Source organism: Bactrocera tryoni, chromosome 3 (assembly GCF_016617805.1).
Source record: "Bactrocera tryoni isolate S06 chromosome 3, CSIRO_BtryS06_freeze2, whole genome shotgun sequence".
In the NCBI taxonomy this organism is placed as follows: Eukaryota; Metazoa; Arthropoda; class Insecta; order Diptera; family Tephritidae; genus Bactrocera; species Bactrocera tryoni.
This window is the reverse complement of record NC_052501.1, coordinates 71676928-71694194: the sequence shown is the minus strand read 5'-3', so window position 1 is coordinate 71694194 and position 17267 is coordinate 71676928. Positions and strand designations below refer to the sequence as shown.

The following is a 17267-nucleotide window of genomic DNA, read 5'->3' as shown; positions in this document are numbered from 1 at the left end:
TAATTAGATGATATTTCTTCGAAAGCAACGAATAGGTTATGGTTAACCTGAATCTAGTTAGGAAAAACCGTTTAGGAGGCGTCAAAAGTGCAAATGCTAATAAGAAAGTAGCGCGAAAAATTTTGAAATGTTTATATACACAATATATTTAATTTTTTCAATGAAGTTTCTTATTTTTACAACATTTAAATTCTAAAATTTGTTTATTAACTAAAAAATTGTTAATGCTCTGAAATGATGTGCAATTAAAATAACTCAAACTTGAGAATATGCAAATCGAGTGTATAAAAGAATGCAACTGTCGTTAGCGTTGGTACGGCAACATTTGTCAAACTGCAGTGACATTTATTGCTAAGGAAAGTGAATGCCAGGAAATCCCTTTAAATGTCATTAACGTCGTTCGTTTAAGTTAAAAATACAAATATATAAAAATATATCAAAGTATTATAGTTACAACATCCTGATGCGTAAAATGATAAGTAACTTATACAGTAATATTTCAATTAATAAATATTAATTCGTAAGGAGACAAATGATTTAATTAATAATACTATATAGGGCAACATATAAATGTATGACCTTCAATTCAATCCTTATATATTAAAACAAGGTGATACATATATCTAATACAACTTGTTGAAAAACTTATAAAAATTACAAATATACTATCAATTTAATTATAACAAAAAAATACAAATAAATAAAAACCTGATGCGCAAAATTTATAATAGAGAAAGTACCACCAAAGAATACTAATAACAATTTATTTAAATTTAAACAATTTAGTGCCCATATCGTAGCACTACATAATAAAATAATTATTGCAATTGACTTAGGTCTGCACATATATACATATATATAAAGAAGCTTATGCATGTATTATTCGAATTGAATTTTTATTCTTCAAAGAATTTTAAATTTCAGCTTCTTTAAGAGCTTGCATAAATTATTTCTTCAAGTTGTTTTTTTCAGGAAAGACAAAAAAAAATCAAATATTCAAATTATTAACGCAATATTTATTCGAACAACAAATTAAATAAGAAAACACTTTCTTGTATTTACTTAATATTGAATCGTTGAAAATGATGGAATTCGTAACATAACTGAATGAATTTCCAATAGCAACAGAAACACCACATTCACAACAAAATATCAATGAATATTCGTTTGCTTGGATTCAAATAAAATTTAGATGTGTTACCTAGTGGAACCCATAAATAAGTGTATTTATTTCTGATTTATGGAAGAGTGGGAGTATTTTCATAATTTCTATTTACGTAAAACCTGGAATTGTAACCAATACTCGTGCAATTTGCGATGACTAAGCAGTTTTGGAGTCTCGTTCAAATGACAATTCAGTGTCTGAGCCTTATAGCTGAAAAAATCTCTTCAATATTCGGGCAGGAAAATGTGTATTCCTTGCTTCTTTGCAGTTCTACATACATACTTTTTGAATACTTTAATAAAACAAAAGTAACCAAGATTAGATTTTCTGCAAGAGTTTGTCTGACTTCGCCAAAACTTTTATTGCTGATCCAAAGCTCCTTGCACAAAACGTTTTTGTTATTTATAATACATTCAAAAAAGAATAGTGTTAAATTAAGATTTTATTTTGGTTGACCAATTTGCGAAAAATCGTATTATTTTGTTCATAAAATTACATACGTTATGTCAAATATTTGTAAGTAGCAGATAACTTAGTAAATTACTTTTTAATGAGAAATGTGGTAATACATAGGAAGTTAATGCAAATATAAACCAACGCCACTTTAAACGATAACAGTCTAGCTTTCGTCATCACTGCCGGCATTCTGTCGTGGCTTTGGTCCTCCCGCACGTTTTGCCATTATAATTTGGTCAACCTTCAGAATTGTCGCAGCTGCACCCACGGCGTATTTAAGACCCCAGTATTTCGCTTGAAATAGATCGAAGATTTGCTTTGTGGTCACGTCGACTGTGTCTGCTTTCTCAGTTTCAATGTTGAAACCAATATTTTGACCGGTTGACTTTTTATGTGCCAAGTACAATGCATTTACAACATCAGTACCGTTCACACCGCTGTTTTCAGCCAAAGCTTTGGGGAATACCTCTAAAGCAGTAGCGAATTTACGGACAGCATATTGCTCAAGACCGGGTAATGTGTCAGCGTAGACTGCCAATTGTGAAGCTAATTCAATTTCAGTAGCACCGGCACCAGGCAGATAACGTCCATCACGTGTCAGACACTTGAAATTATTTACACCATCATCAACTGCGCGCTCGATATCATCCATGAAATTATCGGTGGCGCCGCGAATTACAACAGTAGAAATGCGTGCATCTTTACCTGTGTTTCTGGAATTATAAGATATGAAAAATATTAATGTTTTCTCTTTTAATTTAATTTCTGTTTAATTTACCTGAAAACTACCACAGTTGTACCACCCAGCTCCTCAACGCACACTTTGTCGCAGTAACCCAATTCCTCGTTAGTTGGTGTGGTGATGCGTGGCAACACCGTTGCATTAACTGTACGACTAAGACGGCGCAGATCAAATTTGGAGTTCAAACGCACAGCCATAAGTTTATATTTATTAAGGAAATGTAATGCCATATCACCCACTTTGCCACCGCACACAACAACTTTAATGCCAGCATCGGCCAAAGCTTTAATTTGTGCCTCCAAAAGATTTTCTTCACCAGCTGAAAAGTTCATCAACTCATCGGCAGACTTGATCAAAACAGTTCCTTTTGTTTCAGTCTGTATGATATCAATGGGACACGAGAATACAGCTACCTTAGCATTTTCTGCTGATGTTACATCACCTTCAACAAAACGCTTAAAGACCATGCCATGCACAACTTCGGATTTGCCCAAACCGCTGCCCAGAATTTTACAAACACGTATATTATCTACGTTAAATGTGCCTTCGTTGGGCAATATGGCAACACATGCTTTTGCTACCAATTCGGTAAGAAATTCTTCTTGGCCGTATTGTTTTGACATGATAGCGGCTTTAAGGCACTCAGTAACTTTGTTGACATCACGATAGTCCTCGATCTCGTGACAAACAAGTTTAGGCAGAATTTCCAATGCCTTCTCTAAAGCTTTCTCATAACCATCAGCAATTTCAGAAGTAGTGATACCTAAGCGTAACAATTCCTCGGCAGCCTCGAGCAATGCGCCCGCAAAGATAACAACGAAATTGGTACCATCACCAACCTCAGCATCCTGCATTTGACTGCCCATAACCATAAGTTTTGCAGCTGGATGTTCCACATCCAATTCCTGCATAATGGTACCAGCATCACTTGTTACAAATTGTTTTTCAATGTGATTTATGACCATTTTATTCATGCCATTGGGACCATAAGCGGAACGCATTGTCTGCGCGAATTCTTTGCAGGCGCTGATATTACGGTAAACGGCCTCCTCCAGACCACTATACATCTATAAAAGCAAATACATACCATAATTAGCATGAGTTACAAAAATTTGTTCATATTTTATATTTAATATAGGAATCACACGCTTTGGTGACTAATGTATAGGCGCAGCCAGCTGTGTTGAAAACGCCGCACGCTGTTTCTTTTTTTGCGTTTATTTAGTTTGTATGGCACAATTTTGTATAAAATATTTACTTGGTTGGCATATTTCACTCACCCGTGCGCCATCCTTTAGCATTTGCGCTACTCCTGGTGCTTTTGGTACAGATAAAGCCATTTTTGTTCACAGATTTTTTAGGAAACACAATGCTTAGATATAAACGGAATGAAAGAAATTGCCGATTTTAACCTCACACACGCCTCAAATGACGGATGACTGCCAAGAATGAACGTTCAAAATAGACGTACATACTATTGTGAATAAAAGCAAGAATATTCTCGATGGACTTTCAGTTATCCCCATAATTTAATAATGATTTAACAACAAGAGTTCAATAAAATTAAATCAAATAAATAAAATTATAAATGTGCGAATAAATGTAATAATTTTCGTCTATTCCATTAAATCACCTTTATATAGTGTTATATTGTGCCCATTTAAAAATTAACAGCAATAATAGCACCCTCTACCAAATATTAGCGAGTTGTGGAAAATATTGATTTTTAGAATCTTCTTATCAGTACTCGCAATATGTGAGCATAACAAAACCAGCCGTCGTATACTTCACAATCCTACAAACCTTTTTGCTTGTAAGTTAACTAAATAATCATTCAGAGCGCATAATTGTATTGAACATACACATAATTTTCTAGATGAAATGCGAAACTAGTGCCAGATAAACATATCAAGTTGAAGAGAGTAGCATACCCCACGGCTGATAACCTCCCAACCCTCATCCTATATTTTTGTTGATACCTGGTGAGAAAATTCAACTGCAAATTGCACATACCTACACACATACGCACCCGTTTTTATCCGGATTTTTGACGCACGTGTATCTGTTACAAAATCCAATCATAAGCATAAAATCACCGAGTTACAATCAAATACCTTCAAGCTTCGTCCTTCAACAGCGTCAGCACCATAGGGCTCGCCGAGACTGCCGTACTGGACATTATGGCTGCTAACCTACAACAGCAGCGCATCATTAACGAACAGCTGCGACGGGAGGCGAATGTACCGCGCATACAGGTGTCACAGGCATGTCAGCGGATGATGAAATACATGCTGGAGCATGAAAGTGAGGATTGCCTGCTGAATGGATTCTCTAGCCAAAAAGTGAATCCATTTCGCGAAAAGAACTCGTGTAATATTTTGTAAGTACTTTTCTTGCCTTGAGTAGGCAAAACATGGTTGCAATTTTTTTTCGCTTCTCTTATACTTATGTTTAAAACAATTTAAAACAATATAACTTGTTCCAACAGTGCTAACTATTTATTATTTTATTTATACACACCTAAACATACCTAAAACATGATTTTATTTATAATTAAATTGGTTTAATTGCAACCATTGCCACACTCTCAACTCTAAATGAAAACAAAAGTCTCATAAGCAACCTCAATTACCTAGGAGCTGTCTAAGTAGAATGTGTAGAAGCGATAAATCGCAGACATAAATAAATGTTTATATTGTATACACGCACTAAGAGAACAAATAAAATGATGGAATAAATAAACAAAACAAAAAAAGCAAATTAAAGTGAAAAAACAGTGGGGAATACTCTCTAATTGCCAAAAAGCCAAAACAAAACAAAATAACGGCATTTTACAGTATATGAGCACTAAAATTGTAGAATATAAAATAAATATTATGTAGAAAAATATATAAATTTATAATAAAAATAAAAATAATAAAAAAAATTTAAATCATTAAAAAAAACAACAAAAAAATTAGTATGACAAAATTAAAATGTAATAGTTAATTAAAAGAATATATATATATAAACTTGCTATGAATAAAGATAAATAATCATTATTAGACTTGATTTTTGTACTTAATTCAACTTTGGGGAAATATATTTAGATTTTTCCATCATATATAAGATTTCATTAAAGACTAGTGACAAACTGGGTGGCTCTAAAAACTACGCAAAAATTGTATAGTAAAAAAACCGGAAACAACGTTAATTCGGTTGGACCGAAGCTATAATACCCTACAGACTCCTTGAAGAACTTGGTTCCGATCGGTTAGTTTGATCCCGATTGTTCAGTTTGTATGGCAGCAATATGTTATAGTATCGGCGATTCCTATAAATGAGTAGTACCATCCATAGGAGCTCAAACAGGCAGTATGGCTCCCAATCTGTTCGGAAAATCGGAAAAGCGCTCGCACTACTGAAGCCTGGGAGATCCGCCAACAATGGGGTGTCCTATCGCTCTCCTTCCCCCAGTAGAGCCTACAAGAGGACTCCGCACTGTTTTTACGAAACTTAATTGAGAAGAATTAAATCGGAGGTTACGCAGGGTGCTGTCATCTCCCCGTTGATGTTTAACTTCTACATCTCGAAACTCCGTCAACCACCAGAGGGAATTTCTATCATCTCGTACGTTCATGATTGCACGATAACGACATCGGGGAATGGAATCGATGGTATGTGCTCAAAAGTAAACGGCAATCTCTCCGACCTTTCTCCCATCTCCGCTGCAGGAAACCTAACACTCTCCCCCACAGCGACCATATTCACTAACTGGACGAAGAAGTACAGACGTAACTTAATATTGCAATCGATGACGTTAGGATTCCGACTGTCAATAACCCTAAGATTTTAGGTGTGACATTCCACAGATTGTGCGCCTTCACTCCTCATACGACCGCGATTATTGTCAAAGTACAGGGCCGCAACAAAATCTTTAAGTGTTCGTCAAAAGCACATGGGGAAAGGACGAAGAAACATTTTTGGTAACATACAAGACAATCGGCCGGCAGGTACTTAACAACGCCGCATCAATATGGTCACCTGGATGCAGTGAACGGCAGACAAGGAAACTACAGACATGCCAGAGCACTACACTCCGGATTACAATGAGATGCCTCTTGATATCTCCCGTCGAACATCTGTACAGTGAGGCCCGCATACGCCCAGCTTAGGAGTATAATGAGCTCCTTTCCAAACGGTTCCTATGTATGTATGTTAGATAATTTACTTCTCAGAAGACCGCTTAAGACCTCTGACCTCAATTGGAGAGAAATTGAAAAGCAAAGTTTGAGAAAACCACCGCTTCTGAGGGCCTATTAGAACGAAAAATTTGCTCCGAGTATGGTTCGTCGTTTTAGCCGATCAATTTAGTATCTTAAGCGATTCTCAAGTAACGGTAATCCTATAGAACAATGAGCTTAATTCAGTCTGTTCATATGCACTGTCGACCATCCATGCACTAGCTTCATTAAGAAATTGGACTAACAACTAAAAAGCTCTTTTAACCGTTTCTGCTTCTCTTTGATTGAAAATAAAATTCCATTGATGTTCTTTTTTCACAAAAATTCGATTATGCATCTTATAATTAAATGCATTTAATAAAAATCTCATCGAATCAAGCAAACACAAAGCCAATACAAAACCAACACAAAGCAATGAACTATTTAACCCTTGCACACATTTCAACCGCACGCCTTCCACCCCAACACACAAAAAACGTGACTCTGTCAGAGGTGACAACAAAAAGTCGGTGTGACACCATTCTGCAAATTCACATAAATACATACACACACTTTTACACATACTCGTAGTATGTATAAGCATGCAAGCATTCATGCGAGTTCATGTACAAACGTGTATGAGAGGTTGTTGAAAGCATTGAAAATGCCAGCATTAAAGCTGTAAAACAACAAAAAATAAAAGTAAAATAATGAAAACCAAAACAACGGCATGTGAATAGCTAACGGTAACGCCTGCATTAAAAAGTGCAAACATTCATTCAGTGCATTGGCAGCTACCTGGTTCATTGACCCAACTGGCGAGCTGTCGAGGGGTGTTTGATTTCTATCAGCGGGCGTTTACAAAGCACGATTGCGAATACCGACACTTTGCGGGAGGCTGTTAGAAGGTGTGGTGAGGGGTTTAAGGTGCGGTAAAATTATGTTAGGGATCGCTGGCCTCAAGCTGTGTCGTAATTGAAGTTGCACTATGTTAGTTAACAGTTGAAGAGAACACGTTGCCTTAAGCTGTTGCTGGTGGTTGGTGAGCAAGGAGTGTTGAGTGCATAATTTTCAGAAAGCCACTTATAAATCTAAAAAGTTACACAGAGACACAGAGTATACAACAGTTTTCTAAACGAGCAAGGTAAGAGAAAGCTAGCACACTGTTTCGACAATATTTCAAGAAAAATGTCGCGAAAAGTATCAAAAACTGCAACGAGCATTAGGCAGTTATAAGCACCCGAGTTTGGACAAACATGTATGGTTTTTGGCTTACTTGCTAACATTTTGAAGATAATTTCATAATGTCACTCTCGTATAAGCCCTCACTTATATTAACAAATAACTGGGATTGTCAATTTCCACAAGCTTCTCTTGTGGAGAATTTTTAAATAGCCAAATCATTCGGCATAGACAGGAATCCGTTCTCAAGACAGTCGGGTGTACGGAACCGGAATGGACCCGGACTTTTATCTAGCCACGGACTGACAACTCCGCAGAATTCTGCCGCTACAACAACAACAACATAAACTTTTTCTTCTTAAGCTAAAGTGAGAAGGCGAAACATCCCCTACATAGGGCTGTGTGCTGGGTTTGGGACCCGCTTGGAAGCTAGTCAAGGAGTGTTAGTGAGGTACTCGTAGTAGCATCAAACTAATTTTATATTCAACTTGTCTGGGTGTCCGGCCACAGCGGAATCTTCGGAAAGTGTAAAGTCGATGAGCTTGCAAGAAGTGTAATCGGGCGCTGGATCCATGGGTTTTTTGCGAGCTCAGCAAGCGTTAGTTAGCAACCAGCACATGTACCGTTGTCATTCTGGCGAATTGGGGAATGTAAAAGGTCCATTGAACTGCTAGCTCTTAGCTTCCGGTGTTTGTGGCGAGTGCCTACTGATGTGTGTGGGTGGCCTTTGCTGTCCTCGTAGCATATAAGCCGCTTCTAACAACCAAAGCTGACTGGTTCTGGGCAATTGGTTCCTTCAGCCGGTCTATTGGTTGACAGTAGAGGTCCGTATTAAGAGTTTGAACGAAGGAGAAAAGTTCATAGTAGATGATGTTGATGTTGTTGTTGTTCTAGCAGTTATCGAATTTCAGATGAGTGGGGTGGGAGGGGCATGAAAAGAAGTGGTCAGTGTCATGCGGAGACTCATTGCACGCAGAACATAAGGTGGCTATGTCGGGGTCTATTGTGAATTAGTAGGAGTTTAATCTGCTACAATATCCAGAACGAAGCTGCGCAAGAGTCACTCACTTTTTGGCGACAATTCGAGCTCTTCGTCTGCAATGGGCAGCGGCAGCCACAGCAGTGTTATCCTTAACAGCCGCTAAAGTTGTGCAAGAGCGAACTGTTAAACCAACGGCGGAGAGGAGAAAATGCATAAGAGTACAAATGCACCTGGAGCTGGTGCAGAAGTGAGTGAACTATATTCCTTTTGACTTCTGGAAACGTCAATTGCAGCAATTGTGGCCAGGCGTGACGTCATCACGCAGCCATACAAATATTACTTGCTTAGATATATGTGTGTATGTAAGTTTGTGTGTATGTTGTTATCTATGCATGTGTTACATATGTGTGCTGATTTATGTATATGCCCAAGTACTGTACTGCTTGTTCTATGGGATTTCACAGTATTGTTGCACGAAAATTGCATTATTGTCACATGTCCTAGTTTGTGCGTGGCGTGGAGCGGCACAGCAATTAAATGAGGTTGGATTACAGAAAATAATACGTGTCTAAATGCAATTAAATATTTCGCACCAAATAACTAATTATATATTTATATACAGCAATAAACCCTTAACACGCAGCACACATACATACACCTTCATATACATATACATATGTATACATACTTATGTACGCGTGCAACGTGCATGCATAGTTCTCATGCAGGCCGCACTGTCATGCAAATAGCCTGAAAGTATGCAACACAACACGTCAATGCACGTTCGCACGTTGTGCCCTTCTATGAGGCTATGGCCCAGCATAATTTGACCTAGATTTATGCGTGCTGACAGGAACCTGCCATACGCAAGCTGACAAACATATAACAATATATGTATGTATATACAATATGTGTACATAAATATATGTCTGTGCATGTTTGTATATATAAATATGTGTCTGTTTATGTTGGTATATACATATTGGTGTGTGCATAGGCGCGTTGGCGCTCTATGTTTACTAGTCGAACACATCGCCTGAGCGCTTGTTTCATTTATTTAACCTTTCACAGGCTGCTATGCACCTTCAGCCATACATTGGCGTTGGTTGTTGTTATTGTACGAGTGCCGTTACCGCACAATTAATGCCAGTTTGTTGAACAGCATGCAACAGCGCAGCAATGCCAACGTCATGGTGTAGTGACTTTGCTCGGCATCGTGTCATGTTTTGTTAATTCGTTTTACCTTTATTCGTTTGTATATGATTTTTGCATAGCACGTTTTATTCATCATGTGCGTTTTCGGCACGAAAAGGCGGCCAAGGTGCTGTGTGCCTCGCATAGGCTTGCATTCATTCGGTGTGGCATGCTTTTAGGCGTGCAGGCCGACCACTGTGGCTATTCAATGGCTGCTCCCTCAAATTATTTTCGTATTTATGTGTTCTAAGTTTAGTAAGTCGGTTAGGGTTGAGAGCTTTAGTGGTCACTAATCCTTTGTAATTTATGTAAATTTAAATGTTGATAAATTTACGGACTTAAGCTAAACTTGCTTAAGTCGACTTAAGTCAATCAACTGCTCCAAAGAAGAAAGGAGTTCATTTAAAATCAGATATTTTATACCTTCTGATGATTAAAAGCGGTTCAGTTTTTTTGGACGAGGGTCATAGATCAAATTTTGAACGGATTGTCATTAAAAAAATAAGATAATTTTAAAAAATTATCCAGGATGAGCCCATATTTCACTGTATCCGCGGGTGGCAGACGGATGTCTCCGGTATCTTCTAGTAAATAAAATCATCTCGATTTTATTTGGGTTGATGTCGAGAACACTTCTGACTACCCAATTTATTACGACGCTGAGACACCCTTACGTCAACTCGTACACAGTACTCAGGATCTTCCCCTTGATCATAAGTGCTACATCGTCTTAATAAGTAATCACTCAAGATCCAAGATCTTCAAGTGTTTTAAGCAGGTCGTTAACGACGCAGATACATAGAAGAGGAGCGAGAACTCCACCTTGTGGGTTTCCCCTACTCACATTTCGTCGAGCACGTGAGTTTCCCCAATCTCCCTGTCGCACAGTAGACTGAAAATGAGATGCTTGAGGTTTGATCCAACGCCAAGACCGTCCAGAGCAGTTACGACTGCTTCCAGCAGGTCGTTATTGAAAGCTTCCTTAATATCAAGGGAGGTCACAGCAGCGAATTCCTTAACCTTTATGGCTTCCTCAAGCCATGATGCTATAGTATGCAGAACAGTATCCACTGATTTGTGTTTACAATAATCATTTTGCGCTCCTGATAAATGGTCCCTCGGAATGCGCTTTCTTATGTACCAGCCTATCAGTCTCTCCAGAGCTTTTAGTAAGAAGGAGGAGAGGTTGATGGGCCTAAAGTCTTTGAACGTAACGTGAGAGCCCCTCAAAGTTTACGGTATGAACATAACTCTGACTCTTCTCCAGACTCCCGGTATGTAACCCAATATAATGCAGTACGCATAGATAGGTGCGAACCAGTTCTATGACACCTTAACAGCCTGCTGCAGCTGTGTTGGTATGATGTCATCCGGCTTTGGGGACTTGAAAGGTTTTAGCGAATTGAACGCCCAGGTCAAGTGCTGTTCATCCAGAAGGTCGGCAAAGGCCGCGCAGTAAAATTGCGGCACTCCGAGAGATATCCCCCCAGAGGACGTATTGCTCAGGTAGTGAGCATCAAGGAGCATCCGAATAGTATCTTCACTGCTTAAGGCCCACTTCCCATTTGCATCCTTAAGATAACCCGGGAGACTTGGTTCTTTGCGAGAATACACCTGATCCTAGAGGACTCATGAAAGCCCTCTACTTTTTCGCAGAAGCTTTTCCATGATGTCCTCCTTTCCCTTCTTAACTCGGATTGGCATATCGCAAGGCCCGTTTTGAACAACACTCAGTCGTCAGTTGATCCACTCCTACGGCCCTTTTTGAATAAACGTCTTAATGACGCTCTGATTTCCGGGAGTTCTATAGTCCACCAGATCGATTTTTCTCTGCCTTTCGGTGATTTCGGTAAACAGGGGCTCTCAAGTCCAGTTTACACCCGAACTGAAGACTTCAACCCACCCGTTCGCTGCGTCGGTGGTGACCAATGAGTCTATCCCTGGCGCGCATGGCAGAGTTTTTTGGATCTTCTTGCGATACATTTCCCAGTTTGTATTCCTAGGAATTCTAAATGACTTTCTAGACGGATATTCTCCGATATACCTATGATCAGAGAAGGTGTGATCGTCAAGGACCCTCCAGTTTGAGATCAGTGGGGCAATGCCATTCCAGGTCAGGATGAGGTTAAAACCTTTTCTCTGCTTGTAGTCATGAATGTAAGAGAGCCTATTACAAATGAACACCTTTTCGCTAACATTGAAATCAAAGAGCGACTCTCCTCTGTTATTAGTGTCCGAGCTGCTCAAGATTGAATATAGCGAGTTGGGGTCGAAATCAATGATGACGCCGGTTCCTCTTCGTGTTGTTTCAGTCTAGGTCTCACACAAATATAAAGGAGGTGGCTGCACCTCATCGTCGTGCGGCAGAAATCTCCAGTGTCGCACTCCAGCTTTGCCGTCACCATATCAGCTTTGCTGATAGGTTAAAGATTAAATTCATTTCGGATCATCATACAGGCTCTGATTCTACGTGCATCGGTGGTCACCAGCAGCTTATGACTATTCGTCTTCAATCCAGAGATGTCGTTACTAGTTAGTCGCGGTTTCTGGATCAGGACGACATCGACTTCGCCTTGTTTTAGACGAAGTAGTATATTGGCGGAAGCCGCCTTCGCATGAGTATCACGATTGAGGGGTAAATCTAGTATCAAATTTTCTATGGCCCTTTTAGAGTCTCTAAACATCATGCAATGTACGAAATTACACCTGAGTCTCTACACCAAACAGCAACAATTTTCAGCACATTTCTTATTCAATTCGCTTGTGAGAATTAACAAGTTGTTAAAGCATTAAGTCACTGAAGCTGAAAAACTCCATGACACAAATAGAATTTTCTATCAAAAGCACGCCTCATTTCATACAATAATTAAGCAAATGGAAGGCAAATTATCCGAAGCAGTTTCCCAAAGTACATTAAATGCCTGAGTGAATTTGCACTCCCACTTGAAATTATATGCCTTGGACAAGAGGGGGTGAATATAAATAAAAAGCAGGTCAAAAAACTGTGCTGACATTCCTTTGATGCATTCGTCATGCATACCGTCGCGTCGCATTACTGTCCGAAATGCGCTGCGAGCGTGACATGAATTCTTCAGTATCTGTATTTCCTGCTTTTTATCTGATCGGCCCAGCCTCAACCAGCAACGCAATTCATGGCGCGCTAACCCATTTAGGCGCTGTAAAGTAAGCATTGCTTGTAATATAAAACCCCAAAGGCGAATAAGTTGATGGCAGCATGCAATTCAGCCAAATGACCCACCTCTTGCAACGCTACCGGGTTTGGGTTGAGGTAAGGCTAATGCATACAGATATCGGCGTGCGGTAGTGAAGTGGAGTATTTGAATGATACGATGGGGGATGAGGAAAATAATGCGACTAAACAGCATAATAACTGTATGCAATTATGTTAGGGAGAATTATTATATATACATATATGTGACCTGACAATTAATGAGATAACGAGAAACTGACGATTATTTTTAACAGCTTTTCCCAGAAAACTAGTTTTCGCACATTAGCCCCCTTTTCGTAGACCAAGTCACATATGTAGATCTTTGTATAAAAAAGACTTGAAACATTTGTGAAGTATATTAATCCAAGGGTTCACCTGTTAATAAGAGTTATTTGGCGTTGGATTTCCAGGCTGACGTTTCGCTGGTGTTAATGCTGGTTCCAAGATAGATGAAATTATATACAACTTCAAAGTTATGGCTGTCAACAGCGATGTGAGACAATGCGACGCGACGACTGTTTGTCTGATGACAGAAGTTATTTCATCTTATCCTGTCCACTATCACAACCATTTGTTAAGCTGAATACAGAAATTACACTATCCAGCTCTGCAGCTCGAATTAGTTTCTCCAGTAATAGATTGAAGAAGTCGCACGGCTCGGAGAGGTCTCTCCTGATTCTGACGGAGCTTTTGGTAGTGCTCAGCGTCAGTTTACACCGTATTAGTTTTGCGGAGTTATCAAAATCAGACTTGGAGGCATAGAGATAGCTCCTTTTCGTGCTGTTTAAAGCAGCCTTAAAATCGACGAAGATGTGGTGTGTGTCGATCATCTTTTCACAGGTCTTCTTCACAGGTCTTTTCCAAGATATGGCGCATGATATGTTGTGTTGTTGATATCTGATCCGTTATTGCTTTTTCAGGCCTGAAGCCACACTGATAACGTTCAATCAGTTTGTTGACGGACGGCTTTAACCTTTCATATAGTATGCCTAATAGAGTCTTATATGCGACGTTGAGGAGGGTTATCCCACGGTAGTTGATAGTTCTCTCATTTTCATGGTGATGTGAGTTATTAGCCGATATAGTCGGTATAAAGTCACCCGGAAATTCAAAAATCCTTATATTAGGTATATGGGGACAAAGAGAAGCATTAGCAGTAAACGACTCTTAACGAATTTTAATTGGTGCTTTATTTGTATACTGGAAAGTGAAAGAACTAGATGGAATCTGAAATTGTGTTATATGGGAAGTAGGTGTGGTTGTAGGCCGCTTTGACCCATTTTTTCAGATTCAGCAGAATGTTATGCATCGATTTTGGTTGATATTGGTCGAGTAAGTAATAATTCACACTTCAGAGTGGTTTCAAAATGGATCAAAAAAGTTAATACTTCATGATTTTACGATGCCTTATTACATGTTGTGAGTTCCCTGTAAGTTTCAAAAATCCTTATAAATGGTATGCTCCAACCTCCGAAACTTTTTGCCGGATTAACTTCAAATCTTCGGAGCATATTCTATTTAGGTTGTCAAATATCTCTCTTCCTACTTTTTGTCTTTTGAATTTCGCGTCTATTTATAAAGCGCTACAGAGCTCGTATCTGGCAATATTATACATCTTTGAAAGGTCTTGACATAGCCTACAAAACGCCGCTATGCATGATTAGTTTGGATATGGCATTCAACAGTTATAGACGTGTAAACATGGAGTTCACTAACTCCGAAATTCGCGCTATTAAAGTTTTCCTTCGTTAAAGGCAAATCCGCTAGACGTTCCGTGAGATTAATGGTGTTTTTGGGGAATGGTACTCTATCACTTCGAACTGTTGAGGAATGGTTTCGACGATTCACCTACGAATGGGAGGTGTCCGGGTATAAAGACACAAGTGAATATAACCCTTGAATCGACTAAATTAGGAAGTAAAAGTTTTCAGTTGTAGCGAGTGTTTTCATGAGTTCAATGGTACCAGTATTGTTGCTTAGAGGAAGTCGTCCATTGTCAGGGTTGAGATTCGGTTTAAAGGTTTAAACATTTTATAAAAAACATTCGGTGTTCGGCTTGCCACATATTTTAAATACCTCATAAATAGACATATGAAGTTCCTAAATTGGAACAACACAATCAAATTCAACCATAGACAACTCTTATCTTCTATCATTTCATTGTACTATATCCCCAATACTTTTACAAAGTCACAATTATCAAGGACAATACTTTACTTTTTTACTTTTTTCATTTCGCCGGTTAACCACCACATAGCAGTACTCATGGCAAACAGTTATTCATTAAAGCATATGCCTGTGGGCTCGCTGTGACCTACGTTTACACCTATTAAACGCCTGCAGTATCCACGCAAGCCATGCTCATTTCTATGCGCCAGTCGCTGTCCTCACCACTCCTGTACTCACGCTTACCTACTCCTATAGATAACGCTGTCTGTAGGCTTGTTGGCGCAGCCTGCGCTGGTCGCTCATAGCCGTTGTGGTTTAACGCATTGATTTTTATTGCCAACGTCGTGAAAATGCCCCGTCGCGCTATGCACATTCGCTCACACATAATTTACATACATCTCATTGTGGCTGTTGGTTTTGTTTTTGTGTCTGCCTTACCGAGCTCTATGCGTTGGTGTGTTGTTGTTATTTTTATTGTCATTACTCTTCTAGTTAACTGTCGTTTGTAGGCTTTTCTATTGTTGTTAATCCATTTGGTCCACGTGATTGCTACGGCAGCTGGCTGTGTGCGCCTATAAGTATACTATAGTTGAAACGGCGCGGCTGTCAGTAGGTCTGGTACCCGCGTTTGGTACTTATTGGTATTTTTATTTTGTATGTTGTTATTTTTGTTGCCAGTATTTGAGTTTTTTCGCCTTTGCCGCTGCCGCCGCCTTGTTATGGGGTCGCTTTTCTAGTGGCTGCTGCTTTTTATGGCTCGTGTTGCTATTTTCATAGCGGGCAGACAGTCAGATAGACATCGGGTTCAATGAAGTTAACATTTTAGCAATATACACATACATATACATACGCTGACAGCAAGTCTCCACATTGAGAAGGAGGCGTGAGCCCATTCTCGAGGTTTTTGAAGTTGCCAGATGTTTTGAATTATATTTATAAACATAGTAACGAGATCGCTTATTAGCAAACCCGTCTACATGTGCACAGTGCAGCTCATAAGGCCTTAAGAAACTCAGAGAACTTAAGCGGTTATAGCCGAGTTTACAACAGCGCGCCACTCTTCTTCTTCGGTTTTTGGCGATAGTTGGAGATCCAAGGTCCTTCTTCATCTGATATTTCCAAGGAAGTGGTGGTCCTCCTTTTACTTGGTACTATGCTTTCCTCGGCGAGGTCTCAGAGCTGGAGTGTTTTCTTTCATCTTTGCGGACGACATGACCTAGCCAGCTTATCCGCTCTCTCTTAATTATCTGAACTATGTCAATGTCATCGTATATCTCGTATAGCTCATTGTTCTACCGCAGTCGGTATTCGCCATTGCCAATCTGCAAAGAACCATAAATCCGCAAAACTTTTCTCTGGAAAACTCGTAACGATGACTCGTTAGATGTTGTCATCGTTCATGCCTCTGCACCATATAGCAGGACGGGGATAATGAGTGACTTCTGAATTGTGTACTCAGCCCGAATTAGTACCTGTTGACAAAAGTTATTCTGCGTTGGATTTCGAGGCTGACGTTGTTGTTGGTGTTAATGCTGGTTCCAAGATAGACGAAATTACCTCGTGTGGTATCGAACGGCTCGGAGAAGTTTTTCCCGATCCTGACGGAGCTTTTAGCATTGCTCAATGACAATTTACACAGTTGTACTAGTTCTACGGGGATACCAAATTCAGACATAGCGACATAAAGGCAGCTCCTTTTCGCGCTGCCAAAAGAGTTGGAGTGTGGTGATCTTCCATTTACGGGTCTTTCCCAAAATTTGGCGCATGGTGAATATCTGGTCAGTTATTGACTTTTCGGGCCTGTAATCACACTAATAAAGTCCAGTGAGGTGTTGACGGTGATCCCTGCTATTGCTGTTGGGTAATCAACCGGCGATTTAACCGATAGGTGGTCTGCAGGGACGTTTATGTTGATTTCTCTTAGGTATTTTTGATGTCAGAGT

The 17267-nt window shown here is 39.4% G+C and overlaps 2 protein-coding genes across 2 annotated transcripts; one reads left to right on the top strand and one right to left on the bottom strand.

Moving 5' to 3' along the window:
- Nucleotides 1–1483: 1483 nt before the first annotated feature.
- Nucleotides 1484–3795, bottom strand: LOC120769983 (T-complex protein 1 subunit theta). Its single transcript, XM_040097058.1, has 3 exons — nucleotides 3644–3795; nucleotides 2400–3430; nucleotides 1484–2334 (listed from the first exon to the last, which is right to left on the bottom strand). The coding sequence occupies exons 1-3, from the start codon at nucleotides 3701–3703 to the stop codon at nucleotides 1785–1787; spliced, it is 1641 nt and encodes a 546-aa protein (XP_039952992.1). The 5' UTR covers nucleotides 3704–3795; the 3' UTR covers nucleotides 1484–1784.
- A 132-nt stretch (nucleotides 3796–3927) lies between these two features.
- LOC120771082 (guanine nucleotide-binding protein subunit gamma-1-like) lies at nucleotides 3928–5128 on the top strand. Its single transcript, XM_040098906.1, has 3 exons — nucleotides 3928–4176; nucleotides 4240–4345; nucleotides 4501–5128. The coding sequence occupies exon 3, from the start codon at nucleotides 4544–4546 to the stop codon at nucleotides 4745–4747; it is 204 nt and encodes a 67-aa protein (XP_039954840.1). The 5' UTR covers nucleotides 3928–4176; nucleotides 4240–4345; nucleotides 4501–4543; the 3' UTR covers nucleotides 4748–5128.
- Nucleotides 5129–17267: the final 12139 nt, after the last annotated feature.